The sequence below is a fragment of the Tetranychus urticae genome, chromosome 1, assembly GCF_039701765.1.
Source record: "Tetranychus urticae isolate SD_2017Ah chromosome 1, NJAU_TeUrti_SD_1.0, whole genome shotgun sequence".
In the NCBI taxonomy this organism is placed as follows: Eukaryota; Metazoa; Arthropoda; class Arachnida; order Trombidiformes; family Tetranychidae; genus Tetranychus; species Tetranychus urticae.
In genome coordinates, this window is record NC_142958.1 from 12,508,008 (window position 1) to 12,528,637 (window position 20,630).

General features: G+C 31.6%; 4 protein-coding genes across 5 annotated transcripts; 3 read left to right on the forward strand and 1 right to left on the reverse strand.

Annotated features, from left to right (window-relative positions):
• The first annotated feature begins 350 nt into the window (after positions 1-350).
• Positions 351-1,055, forward strand: LOC107361375 (transcription initiation factor TFIID subunit 11). The gene is made up of 2 exons (XM_015928193.3): positions 351-515; positions 610-1,055. The coding sequence occupies exons 1-2, from the start codon at positions 427-429 to the stop codon at positions 932-934; spliced, it is 414 nt and encodes a 137-aa protein (XP_015783679.1). The 5' UTR covers positions 351-426; the 3' UTR covers positions 935-1,055.
• A 323-nt stretch (positions 1,056-1,378) lies between these two features.
• On the reverse strand, positions 1,379-2,848 carry LOC107361316 (uncharacterized). The gene is made up of 4 exons (XM_015928131.3): positions 2,694-2,848; positions 2,341-2,614; positions 2,190-2,264; positions 1,379-2,054 (listed from the first exon to the last, which is right to left on the reverse strand). Exons 1-4 carry the CDS (start codon positions 2,706-2,708, stop codon positions 1,639-1,641), a joined length of 780 nt encoding a protein of 259 aa, XP_015783617.2. The 5' UTR covers positions 2,709-2,848; the 3' UTR covers positions 1,379-1,638.
• A 5,376-nt stretch (positions 2,849-8,224) lies between these two features.
• On the forward strand, positions 8,225-18,879 carry LOC107361270 (protein Wnt-4). 2 transcript variants are annotated; one of them, XM_015928053.3, is made up of 4 exons: positions 8,225-9,384; positions 10,844-11,226; positions 11,824-12,212; positions 16,964-18,879. In XM_015928053.3, the coding sequence occupies exons 1-4, from the start codon at positions 9,248-9,250 to the stop codon at positions 17,279-17,281; spliced, it is 1,227 nt and encodes a 408-aa protein (XP_015783539.2). In that variant the 5' UTR covers positions 8,225-9,247; the 3' UTR covers positions 17,282-18,879. The 2 variants fall into 2 exon arrangements, 1 of the variants encoding a protein (XP_015783539.2); XR_016197764.1 differs by lacking the exons at positions 8,225-9,384; positions 10,844-11,226; positions 11,824-12,212 and adding exons at positions 16,499-16,640; positions 16,750-16,869 and having other exon boundaries at positions 16,964-17,102.
• A 423-nt stretch (positions 18,880-19,302) lies between these two features.
• baf (barrier to autointegration factor) lies at positions 19,303-20,007 on the forward strand. Its single transcript, XM_015928054.2, has 2 exons — positions 19,303-19,602; positions 19,796-20,007. The coding sequence occupies exons 1-2, from the start codon at positions 19,477-19,479 to the stop codon at positions 19,940-19,942; spliced, it is 273 nt and encodes a 90-aa protein (XP_015783540.1). The 5' UTR covers positions 19,303-19,476; the 3' UTR covers positions 19,943-20,007.
• The last annotated feature ends 623 nt before the right edge of the window (positions 20,008-20,630 follow it).

Below are 20,630 nucleotides of genomic sequence, written 5' to 3' on the forward strand. Positions count from 1 at the left end.
TGAGCTTGATTAATAAGTTAATTTTACTTTTTATTATGAACCTCAGGTGAGTAAAACCAAACAATAAATAAGTGGAGAGGATAAATTTTACTTGCAATTAATATATCTCAAAGCGTAATGAAGCTACTAAGCCATTTTTGATGATCATTAAAGAATAATGGATAACCCTAATAATAAACAAATAAAAACAAAATATAAATTATGATTAATTCCTGTTGATCCGATATTAAAAAATGGTTGAATTTGAATTGAAACATTTAATTTGATTTACAGCAAACTTTGCTTAGCAAAGTCAACAAAGAGCCATCTATTGAGATACATTCGTACATTTACTTCAATTTGAAAGACTCTGTCAGCTGTTTTGTATCGACACATTTTGCTCTTGTTTCCTAATTGTGATTTTTTGTTTGGTTTTTAATCGTAAAAATGTCTGAATCAAATGATATGAATAAATTGTCTATTCATGAAGACAAATCTCAGGAAACTCTTCAACAAGAGGAGCGTGAAAAAATGCAGTAAGTATATTTTTTCTCAACTATTTCCACTTTCTTTTACTTCTGCAGTAAATCATCAGTCATTTAATTTTCTTTTGTCTGTTTTTTCTTTCAGAGTTTTGGTATCAAATTTTAGTGAAGAGCAACTGAATCGATATGAAATGTTCCGCAGAGCATCTTTCCCAAAAGCATCTGTGAAAAGATTGATGCAGTCCATTACTGGATGTTCAGTATCCCAAAACGTTGTAATTGCTATTTCTGGTGTTGCTAAAGTTTTTGCGGGTGAAGTTGTTGAAGAAGCCTTGGACGTGATGGAAAAGCTGGGAGAAAGTGGACCAGTAAAGCCCAAACATCTTCGTGAGGCTGTTAGACGGTTGAGAAGTAAAGGGATAGTCCAAGGTGGTCGATTAGCTAATAAAAGGCCTTACTTTTTCAGATAATCATTTTAACAATTGTAAACTAAATTCCATTTTCGTGTCAATGCAACTTAACTGATCGACCTGACTCTGTACTTATAAATTGACCAGCATTCATCTCAATATAAATGTGATTCTACTCTTATAGACTGTGATTTATTTTATTTTGTATCAGAATTAAATTTGAATAATGAAAATTGAGAAATTATTTATAAATGTATGCAGCCATTCTAGTTGAATTCAGCAAGTATTCAAAAATTTTCGGTAAAATTTCAAATGATAAATAAGAATCATTTTTCTAATGATTCGGATTATGATCAATACACGAATTTTAAAGAGTGAATCCTAACTCTAAATAACAAATATTCTGTGAAAATTGTCTTTTAAAAATGAAAATGAATGCCCAACAGATATTTTGTGTGATTTTTGAAACATCGTAGGATGAAATTTATCAAAAGTAATAAGAAATCAAGATTTCAAAATGAATGTAATTTTATTCTGATGGATTGTTAACTTTTGTTTCTACATTTATCGGTAAAAATATATTGCAAAAATAGAGAGTAAATTATTTAACAAAAAAACTTGATCAAGACTTTGAAAAATGACAATTGAATAAAAAAGATTTGTAACTGAGGAATCATTGGTGTACTGAGAATTGTGTCGATTGAAAAAATAATCACAGATAGTTGAAGTATAAAATTTGATTTTGACTATAAAGCTTTGATTTATTAACCAATCAATCCTTTGCCACCAGCGACACCCTTCTTAACACCAGCAACGCCAGCAGCACCAGCGGCCTTCTTAAATCCTGCAGCACCAGCAACTCCAGCTTTTCCTCCTGCCTTTGCAGCTGCTCCAGCGGCGAATCCTTTCTTGCCTCCTTTAGCACCCTTCTTGAATCCAGCGGCACCAGCAGCACCAGCAAATCCTCCTTTAGCACCCTTACCGCCCATAGCTCCACCAGCAGCACCATAACCAGCAGCTTTACCGAATTTGAAACCTTGGCTCATTCCGAACTTCTTGACTGCACCGAACTTCTTGTTGTAACCAGCTCCTCCAGCCTTTGCGAATCCTCCTTTCTTTCCGAATTTCTTACCGAAAGCTCCAGCAGCGAATCCTTTCTTTACTGCAGCACCTTTCTTGCCTGTCAAGTGGATAATCAGTTATTCAATGAGTTTAGTTGACTTGAGCAAATGCTTGCAGTTTAATGAACTGAAATACCATAGACTCATTTACTTGGTAGATTGTTCAATTAAAACATCTAAGTTTATTGTCTTACCTCCAGCGGCTCCAGCGGCTCCAAATGCGGCACCACCTTTAGCTCCTTTAGCTCCTGCTTTGAATCCAGCTTTGCCTATGAGAGTAAATATTTCAAGTTTAATATTTTTGTTGATTTTTGTCTTGTTTTTGTTTTAATTTTAAACACTTACCTGCTTTACCTCCTTTGAACCCTGCTGCTGCTGCACCTTTCTTTCCAGCTTTGTGGGCTACCACTGCTGCTCCTCCTTTACCACCCACAGCTGTTTCGGCTTCTTCTAGATCTGAACCAATCTCTCTTTTGTTTCGACTTTCGATTGGAGATTCATCAGCTTCATCAGGTTCGAAGTTTTCTTCAGCATCATCTAATTCACTTTGGTCGGAATCTTCAGACTGACATTTTGCAACTTGTACAAACATCATTGAGAATAGAGCAAGTAAAAGGACCTAAAGTCAAAATGGAAATAAACAATTTAGATCAATATCATTCAAAACTTAGTAATAGTTAGTGAAATTTCGCACTTACCAATCGCATGTTCATTTTGATGGAGTTTTTGTTGAGTCTTTTAGGAACAAAAATTTGAAAAAATCGTAACTGTTAACAAGGCACGAGATAAAGTCAAAAAGCTTTGGTTTGGAGCTGTAGTTGTTGTTTTTACTTTACTTGTTAGATGGTTGAAACTGAACTGATACTTTTCTCTTGGTTTCAATTATTATTTATACTTATTCACCAATAATCAGGATCACATTGGAACATTATCAATGGAATGGTTTCCCGTTGGAAATGACCTTAACAGGAGATAATCTTTGAAGCAGATATCGTTCACGGGATAACCCGTTTTAACATAACTTTTAACAATATTGGTTTAACGAGGTTGAAAAAAATGGAGGAGGAGGAAGTATGCTTTTTTGGGTTCAAATCAACCTTTCATAGATATTTGTTGATTTTGATGAATGATCTTGAAATAAGGTCCAATGCACTTATTTACCACCTTTCCCTTGTATCAAGTACAATCAATTGTTTCCTTCGTCATCTTTCACTTAACATGCATCGGCTTTTGGATACTGGTCAAACCACAGAATCAACAATTAAAAATTTAACAATAAATTGAAATCACTTCACCCCAAGTTACCTTGTTAACAAGTGAGTTAAACAAATGACTCTCATTATTGCCATTCACTTCTGTCCAGTCCGTTGTTACTCTCAAGGTGATTGTCAATTGTTGATTTGAAATGCATTGGAAACAGATAATTCCGGGATGTAAATGATTTACTAAAATAAAGGTGATTAATTTTGAAGCAACTGTTACACTGGACGGATAAATTAACAACCAAAACGATTCTAATGCATATCCAGTGTAGCTTTACATTGATGGCATTGAATATCACATTTGACTTATTCTTCAATTAAAGTAGAGTTTATTTACACCTGGATTAGCACAAGTTCTTGGCATCTTTACAATATTTTTTACCATTTAATCAAACTCCAACAGTAATTGAGTAAAAAACTTTCAATTTAAATATTACATGGCCGTTGGGTATCAAACTGAAAAAAACGAAACATGAAAGTTAACATTTTCGTAGTTTCCTTGGTCTTGTCTCATAAACAAAGTCTTGTTTTTCTTGTGTTTGGAATTTTCCATCTATTCTCAACTGCTTGAACTCAATTATAATACATGTCAAGTTATAATTACTCGTGTTGGACTGCTAATCACAATTTATTTCAATCATAAAATTAAAGCAATTACGCAAAAATAACGCTTATGCAACATTGTTTAACATTGAACTACAGGATGGCAGCACAACCCTTTAAATGCATAGAGAGCCATCTATTGAGATTCAACAACATTTAGTTAATTGTCAACAAAAAATGTTAATTCTTTCAAATCAGTTTCTAAACCTCTTTGAATTACATGTTTTTTGTTAAACAAATGTTGAAATATCCATGTTCAAGATGATTATCAGACAGCCATTGATTGAGTAAATAATGAAAATTTAATAAACACTTGAAAGCTTGAAACACTCCTAAATGATCAACCTTAATATTTGTTACAAATGAATGTTTATAAATGTTAACAAATGAAGAGACCAAAATTTGATCAGAAATGGGTTCAACCTTTTGAATTAGATTAATGTTGAACACTTAACACTGTCTGATTCACACAATTGAAATGCAACCAATTTAAATAGACAGCATGTTAACAATAAACATGATTAGACAAGTTGTTGATTAAGCTTTCATGATCAGTCCAGACATCAACAATAGATGAGAATGAAATAGGCAACAATCAAAGTAACAAAAAAATGAATAATACCTTTGATTACAAACGCAAAAATGAACATGAATTTTAATCATGAGTTTATCAATGAATTTTTTCCTTTTTTTTCTTTCATTTTTGCTCGCCCAATAAAACCTGGAAACTCTGCCAAAATGGTTCAACAATGAAAAGTGAAAAAAATTGTTGCCAATCAAGACAGGCAAACCTGGTTTAGTACATTTCAATAACGAAATGTTGCCAAAATAAAAATGATTTTCCCTTCAATAGTTCAAGATTTATCAAGAAAATCAAATTCACACATGAAAAGGGGAAAAAACCTGAAACAAAATGGACTTAAATTTGAATAGCAAAGTCAAATTCAATTGCAAAACAAAACAGATTCTGAAAAGTCGCTTATCCAATGATTCAGGAGCGAGTCTCATCAATCGATCTGATGCTGGACACAATTTCGAGTTCATAATATTTCCATGTCTCTGGATTCCTATCATCAATTGCAACATTTGAATAAATAATATTAAACAATATTTCCATGAGAAAACCAGAAAAAATATCCGAATTGATGAGCCATTAATCATCAAAATCAAAGTAACATTCAAACACAAAATCAAATTATCGATTGATTAATCAGAATTTCCATTTTTTTCGATCAATAAAAGTGTCAATAAACGATTCGAAAATCTCAATAACAATAAAACAATCGATTTCTGAGGTTGACTTTGAATTGACTTAAAAAGAACCCAAATCTGTATTTAATTTTCAAACCAATTGCAATTTCATCAACGTTGACAATTCAATTACGAGTTAAAGGCAATGTTTAAAAATGAAGTTTCAATAACTCGAAAATAAACATTTTCTGGTCACAAGCGCCTTTTACCTTTTATATAAATTTCCAATGATAAATGAATCAATCAACAGTTGCAAAGAATTGGGTTCGTCTCTCAGGGAAGTCTATTTATCTGGTAACCTTCTGAGTGCAAACTGAAACTTGAAATAAATCAAAAGGAAAACGGAAAAGAAATCAATCAAATTAGCACATTTTTGCTGTTCATTTAACATAAATTGGGTAAAGAATTTTGAACATTTTGTTGAGAAACAAAACACACCAGTTAACCAATATTGATTCATGAGCGTTATTACAGACAAAATAGCTTCATTTTGGCTCAAAACTTGAAGCTTAACCCTGCAACTTGCAACAACCTGTCTCGAGATGCAAAAATAATGAATTCAAAATTTACTACAAAACTAATTATGATAAACACCCAATCATGTACTAGCATTAAGACTTGCAATGTATTAATATACACATGAACACACAGAATGGTGATTGATGATGTTCAAGATATATTTTGTTGGTTTTGTTTCAACACACACAAAAACAACACACTTTTCCAACTCTTTTAATTATCTTGATTACATTGATGTTGAACAAGTGACTGTTGTTGAACATTACAATGAAACATGAACAAAACCATGGTCACCATGATAACTCTACCGTAACATTTACTGGTCAGTGTTTTGTTTTTACCTTTTTTTCTTGTTCTTTTTCTTTTGCTTCTTCCATTGTTCACCTTTGTTCATCATAATTGGAGGTAAATGATTAGAAGATAATTAGTGAATCGTGAGTTGTTATTCACCAGGTTGTCCATTATTCATGAAGGAATCATGAAGGAATGAGGAACAGGAATGGAAAAGGCTGAGAATGGAAGAAAAATTGAATCGAAAATTGAGCTCATTTCATCATTAATTGTTTACCAATTGATTTAAACCATTCGTTGATTGTTGCACCTCAACTAATTACAATTAACCAATAACGAGATTCCATTTAATTCAATTTTTCCTTCAAATATTTTTTCGGTAAAAATTTATTTGTTTTAATTTCTTTTTTTGGTCACTTTAGTAATATTTGATCAACATTTTCATTTAAATTGCGATTATCTTATTGATTACAATTGAGCAATTTGTTGTGAGACTTTAATTATAATCAAATGAATTAAAGATTTTCAGTGCAAAATCAATTTCTCCATCATTTCTCATAACCAAAAACCAATCCTTGTTTAAGGTTCACCTTTTGTTAACTTGATTGCCGTTAATTGATTAACCTTAAACCAACGTTTTAATTTGATTTCAATGGAAATGCCAATCTAGTTAAAATGATTAACAATAAATTAATTTGATTGAAATTAATTATGTGAGAAAAGATGAAAATTAAATTCAAGTAAAACAGTTAATCGGTTCTTAAACTCAACATTTATGGCATTTCATTATTTACTGTTTAATACAATTTAATGATAATCAAATTAACCAAATGATCAATTGACTAATAATAATGATAATTTTATAACGCTTTTTGGCTTCAACTTTGATTTGCTTGAAGGTGCCTTTGGTTAATTGTTTTTAATGGTAATGGTTAACTGTTAGGTTAATTTGTCCCGAATGTTGATTTATTAATCAAATTGTTGCCCAGCTTTTCATCAGAGGGAATAAATTAACAATTTAAAAGCCTAACCTAAAAGCATTAACAGGTCAAAGGTGATGAAAAACGTTGGCAATCAATGAGCAAAGTTATTATAAGAATGGGTTCAATAATTAATAAAAATAGGTTGGAGAGAACCAGAAAACCAGAAAAGCTAATGTTACCGGACGGTGATTGATGATGTTTCCCTTGTTTATTTTGTCCTGTTTAATCTAGTAAATATACAATTTAATTTAATTTGATTAATTTAAATTGTTTCCACTTGTTTTTCCCTATTTAATTCATCTCAATCATTTAACATCAACATTGCCAATTTACCCAAAAAAGCGAAGAAGAAGAAGAAGAAGAAGAAAAATGAAAAGAAAAACATTCTTCATTCACAATTTTCTCTTCTCTTCATTACAATTCCTCCTTTTCTCATCTTCCTCTGTGTTTCTCCTCCTTATCCTCATCTATCAATCTTGTGCTTTAATTTTGCTCCAATCATCTTACTTTTCATCATCTCTTTACCCTCTTCAATGAGCTGGCCAAAATTGATATTCATGAAGAAGAAGGGAAAAAATGGATTTTCCAATGTTGATGGAAGAAGCGAGAGAAAACAAAAAAAACTGTGAAATACGTTTCACTCTTCAATCATTGTGAGCAACTTTTCCTTCTAATGATAAAGATGATGAAAGTGATGATGATGGGAATGATGAGGAGTGAAGAGGAGAGCATCTTTGGGATCAAACTTTATAATCCAATTAGATGAGTGAGCGAATTAAAAAAAAAGATGATGTAAAAATGTTGCTCTTATTTGAGTTTCCCTTTTCAATATTAACATATTCACCTACAACAACAACAATCATTATCTTCATCAACACCAACATCGCACTCTTCTCATCACCTAACTGCTCACTCATCATCAATGCTCTTTTACCATGAAAAAAAACCACCAACAGAGAAGAGAATATCTTTTTCTTTGGAGAAACAAAAAACAATTCTGGTTATGAGTTTGTACTTTTTTGGTTAGGTTGTTGGTTAAACAGTAAAAATCGCAATGAGAAATGAAGTGATACAAAGCATACAGAAACACACTAAATATATACAAATTGAACATTCCTAAATCATTGCTGTCAATTGAACTGAAAATCTGTGAAATCTGAAGAGCAAGAGGAAGATAGAGAGAGAGAGAGAAAGAAATAAACGGTAAAAAGGAGAGAAAAGGCAAAGTTGCTATTAACATGATGATTATTTGCAAGTTAATCTAACAAAGATCAATTGTTGTTGCTCTTTTCTGCTCCGCTTTTTTTATTAATTTATTATGATTAAACATGATTGTTAACTGTTTTGCCACCAAACCTAATCACCAATCAAACCTGAACACCAACTGCAAGCAAGGCAACCCAAGTAACCCAAGTGTACCGAGTAAACCCAAAACCAAAAAGTTAACCTTTTTTTTGTCTTCCATTAATTTACTTAATTATCTCAAGATTATCCGTAAAACCTGCGTTCAATGTTGCACTTGCTCAAAGAACCACAAAATTGATTAAATTTTCTGTTCATCTCCTATAATCTACTCATCTTCATCTTCCTCTCTCTCTCACTCTCTCATAATTGTCTTCATAATCTTCCCAATTCCTCATAACCAAATCTCAGTTGGACCAAATCGACCAGTTCGACACTCAGTATCTTCCATCCTCACTGATCATCCTCCTTCTCACTCTCATCTCACTTATCTTCACCCGAAAACCATGGAGATGATATTATCAAGGAAGCTTATCATTACTATCCATTTACATCAACGAACCTGATTCTGTGACCTTAACCGTTTCTAAACTTTTTTTTAACCTTTTTACCATTTACTCAACCTTTGCTTCAACCTTTGTCAAAACCCAAATCCCAGTAAATGTACATTTATACCAATCGACACGCGACAAGTTAACCAACAGCCAACCATACACCTTGCTAGATCCGCCAAGTACAACTCAACCAGTGATCAACACTTTTTACTCGCAAATCTGTTTACTCTTAAGTGATCAAAGTGATTCTTTCATTGAATAATGTTTCACCATTTCCCTGAATACTCCAACAATCAACCGGATTAAATGTCAAGTGAAAATCAGTGACTTTCATTCAGTGTCTCTCTCCATTGGAAAAGTTGATTCTTTTTTTGTTACAATTTACTTCACTTTTTTTCCTTCAACTTTACATGAGTTTTAATTTCAATTGGCAAAAGTAAATCAAAATTTCGCTCTCAACTTTAACCACATTTTCATCCTTTTCATCCTCATCTTCATCTTCATTCACCCATCAACCAACCTCATCACACAACTCACTTTCACCAAGATGACTACAAATTGTCTGTTAACAACAATTAAATCACAAAACCTGATCATCATCAGTAAACATTCCTCTTCTTTGATTAAATTTTTTTTATTATGGCTAATTGTCACAATACAACTGTGTGATGCCATCAAATGGCTGTAAGTAATTACACTTGTTAATGTTAATCATCAGTCGCCAGTTTTGTTTTATTCACTTTTTGTAATCTTAATTGTTTCCCCAATAATATATTGCACCAGCTACTACAACCTTTCACTTACATGCCATTCCTGTTATCATTGCCGTTACTTTTATGGCAACTCAGTCTAGTTTATCACCTTTAATGTTTACCTTTTGTCTTCTTCTTCGTCTTCATCTTTCTATCACCGAGTTCAGCTTCACACAATTTATGGTCAAATTTCGAGTTGGAAAGTTTTCTTCTCCTTTCTGTAATTCATTCCCTGAACATCAATTATCTTTCCTTCTTTAAGGTTAACAATTGTCTAGACATCAACAGATCATAATCAAACAATTAGACTCTTTCAAACTCTTCAATCTAATTGTTCTCATTGTATCATCTTCAACGAACGATCATGCTTCCATTCAAAATTCTGTTAAAGTTGTCCCAATTTTTCGAAAAATTCAGATATTCTCAGCATTTTTGCTTCTTTTCCAGCTATTAGCGAGTTCGATTGATTGTTGTTTAGATTTGATAATTTGTTTAGACAGATACAGTATTTAGTGAGTGTCTTTAAGCTCGTCTTAAGCTTGGCAAACATTTTAAAATGAAATTCGAGAAATTTTTTTGCTAAGAAAATTTCTTTTTTCTAAACATTCAGATTATTGCATTTTCATGATTCAATTCGAATAAAAATTTCAAGTCGATTCTCTAACATTTCAAACTAAAATCATTTTAGTCTTTATTGAGCTTCAATATTAAAACCTTTTCATTTGGTAAAGTTGAAAGAAATTTTCACTTCAAAAGTTTCGAAGAAAATCTTTTTATTGTTAGTTTTGATGTTCAAGATGAATATTTCTCATATCAATCAGATCAATTTAATAATTTCAAGAAAAGTGCAAAATACAATATTCAATTGGAATGATTTGTTGGCATAAAACTTCAGGAAACAATAAACAAAATCTGATCGAGATTCTTGAGATGCAAAGTTTTCGCTTTCATTATCAATACTTTTGCTTTTGAATCACATTTTTCACCTTTGACTGCAAGTTAATCGTTGAAAAGGTTTGTTAGGTAAATTGATTTGGATATTGAATTGCGATTATGATTTGCAATGTTGGTGCGTTCATTACTCCATTTACATGTAATCTGTAGTTTGATTGAAACTTTTGCGAATCATAATTCAATTAGTTTGTGATCAGTTTACAAGCAGAAGAAGATATTCAATTTTCACACAATTGTTACACCAACCATCAAAATATCATTTACATAACATTTTAAATGCAACAGCAACAAATGCACATGATTAGTGCTCATTTATTGGAATCGAGTTAATCAAATAGTGAAAGTTACAAAATTTTGCATCCATTTTACAGGCGCTTTAAGAAAAGATTTTACTGGTTTTCATGAATTGAATCAAATTTTTCTTGTTCTCATTACAGGGCTCTGTTGCAAAGTTCATCGTCTATGACAACAATTAATTCAGTGGACATTTGTGAAGCATTTAAAGGTTTAACCAAAAAACAGATTCAAATATGTAAGCGAAATGTTGATCTGATGGAATCAGTTAAGATTGGAGCTGAAACGGCACTCAAAGAATGCCAGCGACAGTTGCGTGATCGTCGTTGGAACTGTTCATCACTCGAAGGTTCAAAAGCATTTGGCAAAAGTTTAACCGAAGGAACTCGAGAATCAGCTTTTGTTCATGCAATTACATCAGCAGGAGTCTCGTATGCTGTGACAAAAGCCTGTAGTTCAGGCACTTTATTGCGCTGTGGCTGTGATAGAACCTTTTTTGGACCTGCAAATGGATTCCATTGGGCAGGTAATAACACGCAATAACAATATAAACGCCAACAAAAATTTAAATTTCTATTTCCAAGCGAAAAAAGTCATTTCAAAATTTCATCAAACTCGTCATTTACATCAAATTATCTATAAAATTTCGGAATTTTAGTTGAAACTGAACGAACAAAGAATGTCTCAAGTTGAATTTTCTTATTCGATTTCAGTTTGAGTTTTGCTTTGGCAAATGACGAACAATTTTGACATCGAAATCGAACGCGTGAAATTTGATTGAAGAATTGATGATAAATTGAAATCAGATTTCATTGACAGAAGGAAACTTTACATGAGCAAACGTTTTATTCAAGTCAGGGTTAAGTGTTTACTTTCCGTTCAATAGTCAAACCTTTTGCAAATAAAGTGATTAAATTTGCTTTTTTCAATGCAAATGTGATTCCATGAAAATTATAAAGCCAATTTCGCTCAGAATTTCATTAGTTGAACATGCAAATTGTCCTTGATTGTTGATTGAAACTTGAAAAGTTTTCAAACACAAATGACTGAAATTGTTTAATGTTTGCTTAAATACACTTTGATTAATGATCTTAATCTGAAACACTTTTTTGTTCTGTTACAGGTTGTTCTGATAATATTGCATTTGGAACAGCATTTTCCAAGACCTTTATCGATGCCCGTGACTTACGGACAACTCGTTCTAAGCGTAACACGATGGTTGGTGCTCGAGCTCTAATGAATTTACACAACAATGAAGCTGGAAGAAAGGTTGTCCTGAACAACATGAGGATCGATTGTAAATGTCATGGAGTTTCAGGTTCGTGTGACATGAAAACTTGCTGGCGAGTTTTACCCTCATTCAAACAAGTTGGTCTCATTTTGAGGCAAAAATTTGACTCAGCAACTGAAGTTCATATACAAACCTTACTCAATGCTCTTCAACCTTCACCGACAATCCAAAAAATTGATGCACAACCCGAAATTAGAGCCAAAAAGTCTTCACATAAAAAGGTAAACACTTACAGCATTTAAACTCTTTACTCAAGCAAAGTGAATTTCCTTATTAAATTGTTGATTGTTCACATTATTACATCTAATATTTACTATCCCAAGTTAGATCTAAGCCTTGGGTTTTACATTTGTATTTCAATCGCCAAAATGATTGTTCGATTTCTCTGAATGAACCTTTAACTAACGTTGTATTCACTAACTCACGTTATTCTTTTATTAAGATTGAGAGCAAAAAGTGTAAACCTAAAAGCTTTGACTAAATTGCTAGTTTAACCATTACAGTGTAATGAACATTTAGTGATTGTTTTCTGAGCAAATCATTCATCAATTTTGTCGTTTCATCGAAATGTCAAGTGTATTAAAAAAGAATCAAATTTAAAGAATTAAGAGAGAAAATCAAATCAGGCCAAATATTAAAGCTACAGTCTTTTAATCCCTCTGAAAAGAACAGATAAACTGTGAAAAAACTTTTTGTCCAACGAGCTTTTCCTTACACTTCAAAAGCAAATCTGAACAAAATTTTCAACCCCAGACTCTAACTACTTGCCGATTAAACCTATGTACTTTATCTCTACCATTTTAAGTCAAAATTATAGCGTTATATTAATGCCGAAGGTGGTTACTTTGATTGACCAAAATTTCAATCAATTAACATCTCAACTTCGTATATTTGACACCTTAGTACATCTTAAATCTCTTTCGACTATCGGTTGGAAAGTTTAGTTATTTTTATATTAAATGCAAATCAACAAATTATTTACTTATAATTAGATGAGCTTTAAATCTTTGCTTATTATTAATCGCTTCGAATGTCTTTACTCTGACTTTTTCAATCGAAATGCAAAATTAATTTCATCTTTTACTTAAATACTTTTCCAAAGTTTCATGCCGTTCTTTACTTAAGATCAGATAGATCTTGATTTACTGCAAGAGCACACAAACTAGGGATAGGGATATTACCGTAGTTGCGCGTATTATAGCTCTGGGCCTAAAAATGCGTGGTTCTCATCTTTTAGTCCATAGATGCTCGTTCGTGGAGCCCATGAGCTAAATATTGAGAAGCTAACTTTTGCACATTTGCCCAGTTTTAAGAGCCATTTCTTCACATTTATGTCTACCAAAATATAAACAATACCTTAAAAGCGAGCGTTTTGACCTTTTTTACTCTTTTTTGTGATTGTCACTTACGCATGCTTCAATTAAAAAACGCCCAGAAAAATGCCTAATTCATTTTCAAGCCCAGGGCTATAATACGCGCGACTACGGTAATTCAGGGATAGTTTGTTGGCAAGTTTATCAATGAAAAATAATAAAGTAATTTTGCATAATATCAATCAATGTTCAGAGCTTACCTCAACGATAACGACCATTTTAGCTCAACAGTGAAGATAAATGCACCAAAAATTAGCAATTAAATATCGAAAAATCGTAATTGTTAATGAAAGGATCGATGATCACAATTGCGAGCAAGAGTTCAACTTGACTGCAATGTTTAATATTGTTTTCATTTTGACAATGTATTACGATCGAGAAATCATAAATGCTATTTGAAATGCTAACCATTTGTGCTCGTTATTCATGATTTCATTCAACGCTAATGGTCTGAAATATGCTTAGAAAACTGATTAATGAAGAAATATTGATTTAGAAAGTTTTTTAAAAAATCGACATTCGAAAGTATTGAAGCAATAATCCATCAATCCGTTATTCAGTTCAAGACTATGCTGAAAAGATTCAACATGCATTTAAGATATCAATTTATTTTCTCAATAAACTTGAATTTTCCTCTGCAAATCGCAATTTAAGATTAACTTTAACAAGTTTCCAATCAAGAGTTAATACGATTTAAAAGCAACATTCATAATATTTTCTTGGGTTAAAGGCAAATTAACTCCATAAATCGCCTTTAATTGATAATAAATTTTGCATTTACAAATTTTCTTTCAGCTAATTACAAATTGTTAATTGATTTTTATGACCACAATTTATTAACTAGCCAAAAGCAGATATGAAAAGATCATGTATGTGGGTCAAGTTTGATTTACAATTTTTAGCTTAAACCAAAAAAAATCCAAATCTTAATCGATATTTGATCAAATATTTCTGAAATACCTTATGCCTTTCATTGAATTCAACGAGTTCTGAAAAATTGAAAACATCTAGAGTGATAATCTTTACTGTTTCAGCTAAAGATATTTTGACAAAGTTATAGCATCAGTAGTTTCATTTTCTGAAAAGAAATATCAATTTGAAAGTTTAATCTCAGTTGATCTTCATTAAAATTCAATAAAAGGTTAATCGAAATCAGAGCTTTATTATAAATAGCTAATATATTTGCCAATTTATAGTGAAATCCAAAATTTTTGCGTTTCTTTTTCAAGTAACCTTTTCATGAGGAAGCTAATGATTCTTACCATTTCCATCATCGTCATGATTCAATCCTATGGATTGACGAGTGTCTGTGATGATTAAACTTGAACTATTCATGCAATGATTGAGTTTACTGAGAAACTCAAAAATAGCTGGAGACATTCAAATGTTACAATTTTTACTCGAAAATAATTTCACTATTATACCAGAAAAATAAACCAATTCAAAACAATCTAAACAGTTTCATGGGAAAAGAAACTAAATAGTCCAAAGAATAAGGTTAATTCGTAACCAAAAGAATCATAATAATTGATATTCATTCAAATCAAACATTCTGTGAGAGATGCTAAAGATTTTCAAATTATTTTAGAAAACTGAAAAAGTCAATTTTTCTGTTGACCAATTTATACATTGTATCAGCTCAGGCTCATGATTTAGCTGTTAGACAATCTTTTACTGGAACAATTTGGTTTAATTTATGAAACTATTCATTATTGCTGTTTAAAGATGAAACCTAAATGAATCTCTGGTTATAAATATCAACTTATCATTGTCATTACAATTCAATTGCATGATCATGATAATTTCCATGTTTAGTTGAAATGTGCATTGATAACTGGGTTCGAAAAAGATAATGGTTAATATGAATGATGATATTGTAAAAGAATGCTAATTAAACAATCAATTCTGTTATAAACTCTATTAATGGCCATTTAAGTGAAATTAAAGGATTTAATGATTAATGGAAAGGCATGAAATTTGTAGGCAATTAAAAGATAAATGCGAAGAGAACCCAAACAGAATCGAAAAAAGGTTTGAACCAGAAATTGAATGAAATTGGTTGAACAAGACAATGAACCCATAAGATGAATATCATGTAAAAGTAAAAGTAGATTGTAGACAAAATATTAACCAGAATAAGCTAAACAAGGGAAAAATGGATGAAATTAGTTGATAATGTTCAGAGTAAATTGAAATCGCCTGTTTCACCAAAAAACAAAGAAATTTTGAAACAGATTAATGGTTGGCAAAAGAAGCGCAAATATTAAAAATTTAATCAAGGTTACTCCCAATGTAAGCACAGTTTGGGCGAGTTCACAAATAATATTAATAGTTGCGATGATAATTATAATAATAATAGGGAGAAACGACATAATAACCATGAATGACACCATCTTTTATCGCTTATTTGATTGATTACCTTAAAAAATGTTTCTTTTTCCCTCTTCTTTTACCTTTTCATAAAAATATTGTGAATAGCTCAGACAGTGATGACTATAAGTGATTCATTTATATTCACCAAGAATCCATGAAAATGTTAAATTTAAAGTTACTCCATGTTTCTGTTGGCCCATCAAAATTGATGAATTGATCTTCAAATGTCTCTTCACCTTTCATCTATTTTACCATAGACCTTTCGATAGGTTTACGTTTCTTTTTGTCTGTCGATGTTTAAACCATTTTTCAGTCTAATTTTAATTGACAGGCGAATTTGGAATGAAATTATTTCAAATAAAATGTAACTCAATGTTGAAACATTAAGATCGAGCTGACTTTTTAGGTTTAATTTTAAAGAAAAATGCTTTTTTCGCAAGCCGAGCTTGAGCCATGGCTTTGAAACAGATGACAGCTTATCTTTTCATTAAGAGAATGTCAAATTTTTAAGTGTCTGTAAAATTAATCAATTGTTTAGAATAATTAATTAGCTTGTAGTTTCTTCATGTTTCATTATTTTCAGATTGTAAACTGTGCTCTTATTACATGTCATTGTCACCTTTGCTTTCAACTTTGACTCACTTTTTTAACATGTGCTTCTTCAGAGCTTCCATTACCAGTCAACCTTAAAATTTCAGTGACAAGTAATTTTTCAATGATTAAAACAACGTTTCCAGTCTATATTTATTTTTAATATAACATGTAAAGTTACATTTTAATATTGTCTTTGTAATTTGCTGTTCCTGTTGGTTTTACTCATCAAAATGAGCCTAGTCTCACAGTTTACATGTGAAATGATTAATTCTTGTGTTGACAAAAATCATCTCTCATGTTTTTTGAATGGTAAGATGCTGACAAACTGACCAAGTGTGAGAAAATTATTTCTCAACAATTTGGTTCACTGCTAAACTGTACAAATTTTTTGCTATCCCTTGTGAACAATCAACATTAGGAAGCTCATTAATTATCTTTCCATGATGCCTGTTTAACAAGAGGTACTATGGAGTCAATGGTAAATAATAGAGGGTTTATAGTGATCACTTTGCTTCTCATCTGATTGTGTTATTTTTAGGTAATGCTTAAATAACTTTTGTTGATTTTATGCTAATTCAATTTTTTTGCGCCTTCTATTTGTTTCTTTTCTTCCCTCTTGTCTATACATACAGAGATCTCGTAAAATTAAATTATCAAATCGTCAAAATGGTTCCGGATACAAGCCACCAAGTGATTCGGATCTTGTTTACCTTCACTCATCGCCAGACTATTGTGAAAGGGATGAAAAATCAGGTTCCCCTGGAACCCATGATAGATTTTGTAATGGAACCTCTAAGGGTGCTGATGGTTGTGATATACTTTGTTGTAATAGAGGTTTTACTCGACGATTTGAGACTGTTAAGGAAAAATGTAATTGTAAATTCTTTTGGTGTTGTCAAGTTGAATGTGACGAATGTACTCATCAGATTGAGATCAACACTTGCTTGTGAATTGTTGAGTCAACAAATTCTAGCAACGACAAGAGTTCTTAAAAGAAAAACAAAGTTCAAGCAAAAAGCCCAAGTTAGAGCCAAACCAGGCCTAACACAGCAAGAAATCAAAGGGAAATAAAGTTTTTAGAGGAAAAGGCAAAATGGAATCAAACAATCATCAATTTCATCAACTTGAATTACTCTTTTTCTTTGGATTTACACTAAGTTTCTGGTTGTGTTTGGTTCCTTTCAATCAACCTACACACAGATAAATACATCATCATCCAATAAATTATAATAAATCAGTCACACAAAATTTGAATAACCATCGAGTAGGCTGATTATGGTTATAATATCTTTACCATTTACTTATTCCTGATCTATTCCCTATTCAGAAGGATGAATCAGTGGATAATTTGTGTGGTTTAATCTTTGATTTCAAGACGACGAGGAGATTCATTTGATTGATGATTATAGCCATCGGTTGATGCTGTTGATGAGGACGATGATAATGATTGTGATGATCAAAGAGAAAACTGAAAGTTTCTTTTAGCTGAATTTGTCAGCTATTTTATTGATACAACAAGATTACACTAAAGTTAAGGATATTTGAATTGATTGTCAGATGGTGACAAAAATGGGAATTGTTTGATTTTGACGGTGATAATTATTATCAATTTCAATTCCTCTTTCCTGTGCATTTATTAAACACTCTGGGATATTGTTGCTATTGCTATTATTATTTTGATAATTTAATTCTGCTCGCCTTTTCAGTTGTTCAATTTCTTGTCTCAACCAACTTTACAATTGAAACAACAATCACGATCATGTTGTTGATGGACACATAATGATGGTAATAATAATAATCAAAGTTTCTCTTCATTTCCTTCAATTCCAATGGCAATCAATGTTTATCAATCACAATCAATATAAATTTCAATTATTGGTTTACAGCCAATTGAGAGGCAACCTCAATTAGGAAGGAAATTAATTAAAACGCTTTCAGATAATCAATTGGTCCAAATAACATCAACACCAACAGCAATACAAACAGGTACCTTAATGATAATGGATTATATACATTGAAAAATCCTCAACAATCTAATCAATCATCATGAGCATAATCGACATCGACATACTTTCTGAAAATTGTACATTGCTTTTCCCCCCTGAGATGAAACAATTTTACTAGGAATCATCAATCTGTGTATAACTTTCCTAATAAAGTTCAAACCATTTGGCTTAGCAAAATGATAAATACAATAACGATAGATGAAAAATTCAATTGACTCTGAATTTGACAGTTAAATTGAATACTTCTGTATTTCTTTACACAATACACTGATATTGATGTGAATCACTTTATATCAATATCTCAGTCACAATTAAAAATAAGATGTAAATTTGATTATTATTAGTGTCTTATAATTGATTATAAATTATCATTCACCGTCACTCTAATGACTTGAAAACGTTTCCATCTCCACAGATATGATTGACCTGGACCTTCACCATCATCGCATTATTTATCATCAACAATTTTGCTGTTTTTTATTGTTCAATATTCACTTGAAAATAAGATAATACTTAAATTAATAAAAATATATCACAAATAATAATTAGTATCCATTTGAATCACTTTCAACGGTTAAAAATGGTTTGTTTCGGTTTTGAAAATAGTAAGGCTTTTGGTGAGAAAAATATGTTAACCCTGCTAGACTTTTATTTGATTGTCGTTTAGATGATTATTCACTTGAAGAGTTGACTTTTAATGAAAATTTGAGCTTCAAAAAGCTAAAGGATGTTTTAATTAATTGTCATGACACAAAAAAAACAAAAAATGTTGATTAATTAAAGTCAAATAAAAATAAACAGACATTCTTTAGTCAGTCACACTTTAAAACGCATTTTTCACTGAAATCCTTCTTTGAAAATGGCGCACTTTTTGGTTAGCCGTTTAGCAGTTGAATGATTGGATACTCTTGAATGATAAGGTGTGTTGCTACAAAGAAAGGGAAATAGAAAAGAGAATCTGTGCAAGTTGAAAATCAAAAAGTTGAAGTTCAATTGTCATTTTAACTATAACCTCTTTTTGTTTATCAATTGTTTCCAATTGACTTTTACCTCATTTTTCATCCAATACATCCACTTGTTCCTAATTTTGTTAAATATTATCTATCATCATCGGTCGATCACCTGTCAAGCGTCGTAAAATGTCAACCACTTCCCAGAAGCACCATAGCTTCGTGTCAGAGCCTATGGGCGATAAACCAGTAACCGATCTAGCTGGTGTTGGTGAAGTCCTTGGGAAAAGATTTGAAGATAATGGATTTGATAAGGTAAATGTTTTTTAGCCTATTTTGTTGACTGGTAGATGAATTTAAATTCAGATGGGTCTGTTAAAGTTGTCAATAAACTATCTTCTGTTAGCTATTACAACTGATTTTCAGCTCTATTGCTATGTTCAATATCTTTTGTAATCTTACTTCTTAAACTATTATTTAACGTTTTTTCTCTCGTTCTCCTTTTCAGGCTTATGTTGTGCTGGGCCAATTTTTAATTCTCAAAAAGGATAAAGAGCTTTTCTCTCTATGGATGAAGGAGACCGTCAATGCAAACAGTAAACAGGCCAAAGATTGTTACCAATGTCTCTCAGAATGGTGTGATCAATTCCTATAGAGACTTTTTTTAAAGTGTCATTAAAAGAGTTTCATTAAAAAAGTGTCATTAGAACCCTCATTAAATTGGCGACAAACTTAATTTCAATTTTTTCTGTAAATATGTAGACTTTCATTGGAAGAAAGGTGAAGCAAGGAGGCGAAAAGTCAAACACTCCGATAACTTCGTGAAACCAACAGAGATTCAATTGCTAGCTGAACATAAAAGTATTCAAAGGACCTATTCAAGAGCCAAAACAGCCATATAGAGACAGCAGAGATAATTGCAGTTTTTTGCTTCTAGAAGCAAATGCAGACCAGTGAAAGTGTATTCATGAAATCAAAAGTCGACTTTTACACATAAAATGTAGAAAACTTTAAGACTAGCAAACATGTAAAGATAATGGTATAAAAATAGACCTCGATTTCATGAATGCACAAAACTTTTGTGAATTTTCAACGAAAACTGATGACAAAGTGCTAAACTAGACATTACTCATAAATTTTAACTGGCTATTAAAACTTGGCCTGGGTAGCCATGAATCACACAGATGATTAGCTTAAAATATTCAACCCAATAGTCCCAATAGAGGAAAGTTTTTTGTGTCCGCCAGTAAAAATAGTTTTAACAAGAATTGGGTTAAACCTGTGAAATGTTAAATTATGATTAGGCGCAAATAGTCAGAAGAAATGGCAAGAAAAGACAAATT

Excerpts from the sequence above, each read along its gene's own strand:
- LOC107361270 (XM_015928053.3), top strand. The coding sequence starts at position 9,248 with ATGACTACAAATTGTCTGTTAACAACAATTAAATCACAAAACCTGATC. Across the intron at positions 9,385-10,843 it reads TGTGATGCCATCAAATGGCT|GGCTCTGTTGCAAAGTTCAT; the intron begins GTAAGTAATTAC and ends TTCTCATTACAG. Across the intron at positions 12,213-16,963 it reads AAAAGTCTTCACATAAAAAG|AGATCTCGTAAAATTAAATT; the intron begins GTAAACACTTAC and ends CTATACATACAG.
- baf (XM_015928054.2), top strand. The coding sequence starts at position 19,477 with ATGTCAACCACTTCCCAGAAGCACCATAGCTTCGTGTCAGAGCCTATG. Across the intron at positions 19,603-19,795 it reads AAGATAATGGATTTGATAAG|GCTTATGTTGTGCTGGGCCA; the intron begins GTAAATGTTTTT and ends TCTCCTTTTCAG.
- LOC107361316 (XM_015928131.3), bottom strand. Across the intron at positions 2,265-2,340 it reads GTTCAAAGGAGGTAAAGCAG|GCAAAGCTGGATTCAAAGCA; the intron begins GTAAGTGTTTAA and ends TTACTCTCATAG. Across the intron at positions 2,055-2,189 it reads AGCCGCTGGAGCCGCTGGAG|GCAAGAAAGGTGCTGCAGTA; the intron begins GTAAGACAATAA and ends TCCACTTGACAG.
- LOC107361375 (XM_015928193.3), top strand. The coding sequence starts at position 427 with ATGTCTGAATCAAATGATATGAATAAATTGTCTATTCATGAAGACAAA. Across the intron at positions 516-609 it reads GAGGAGCGTGAAAAAATGCA|AGTTTTGGTATCAAATTTTA; the intron begins GTAAGTATATTT and ends TTTTTCTTTCAG.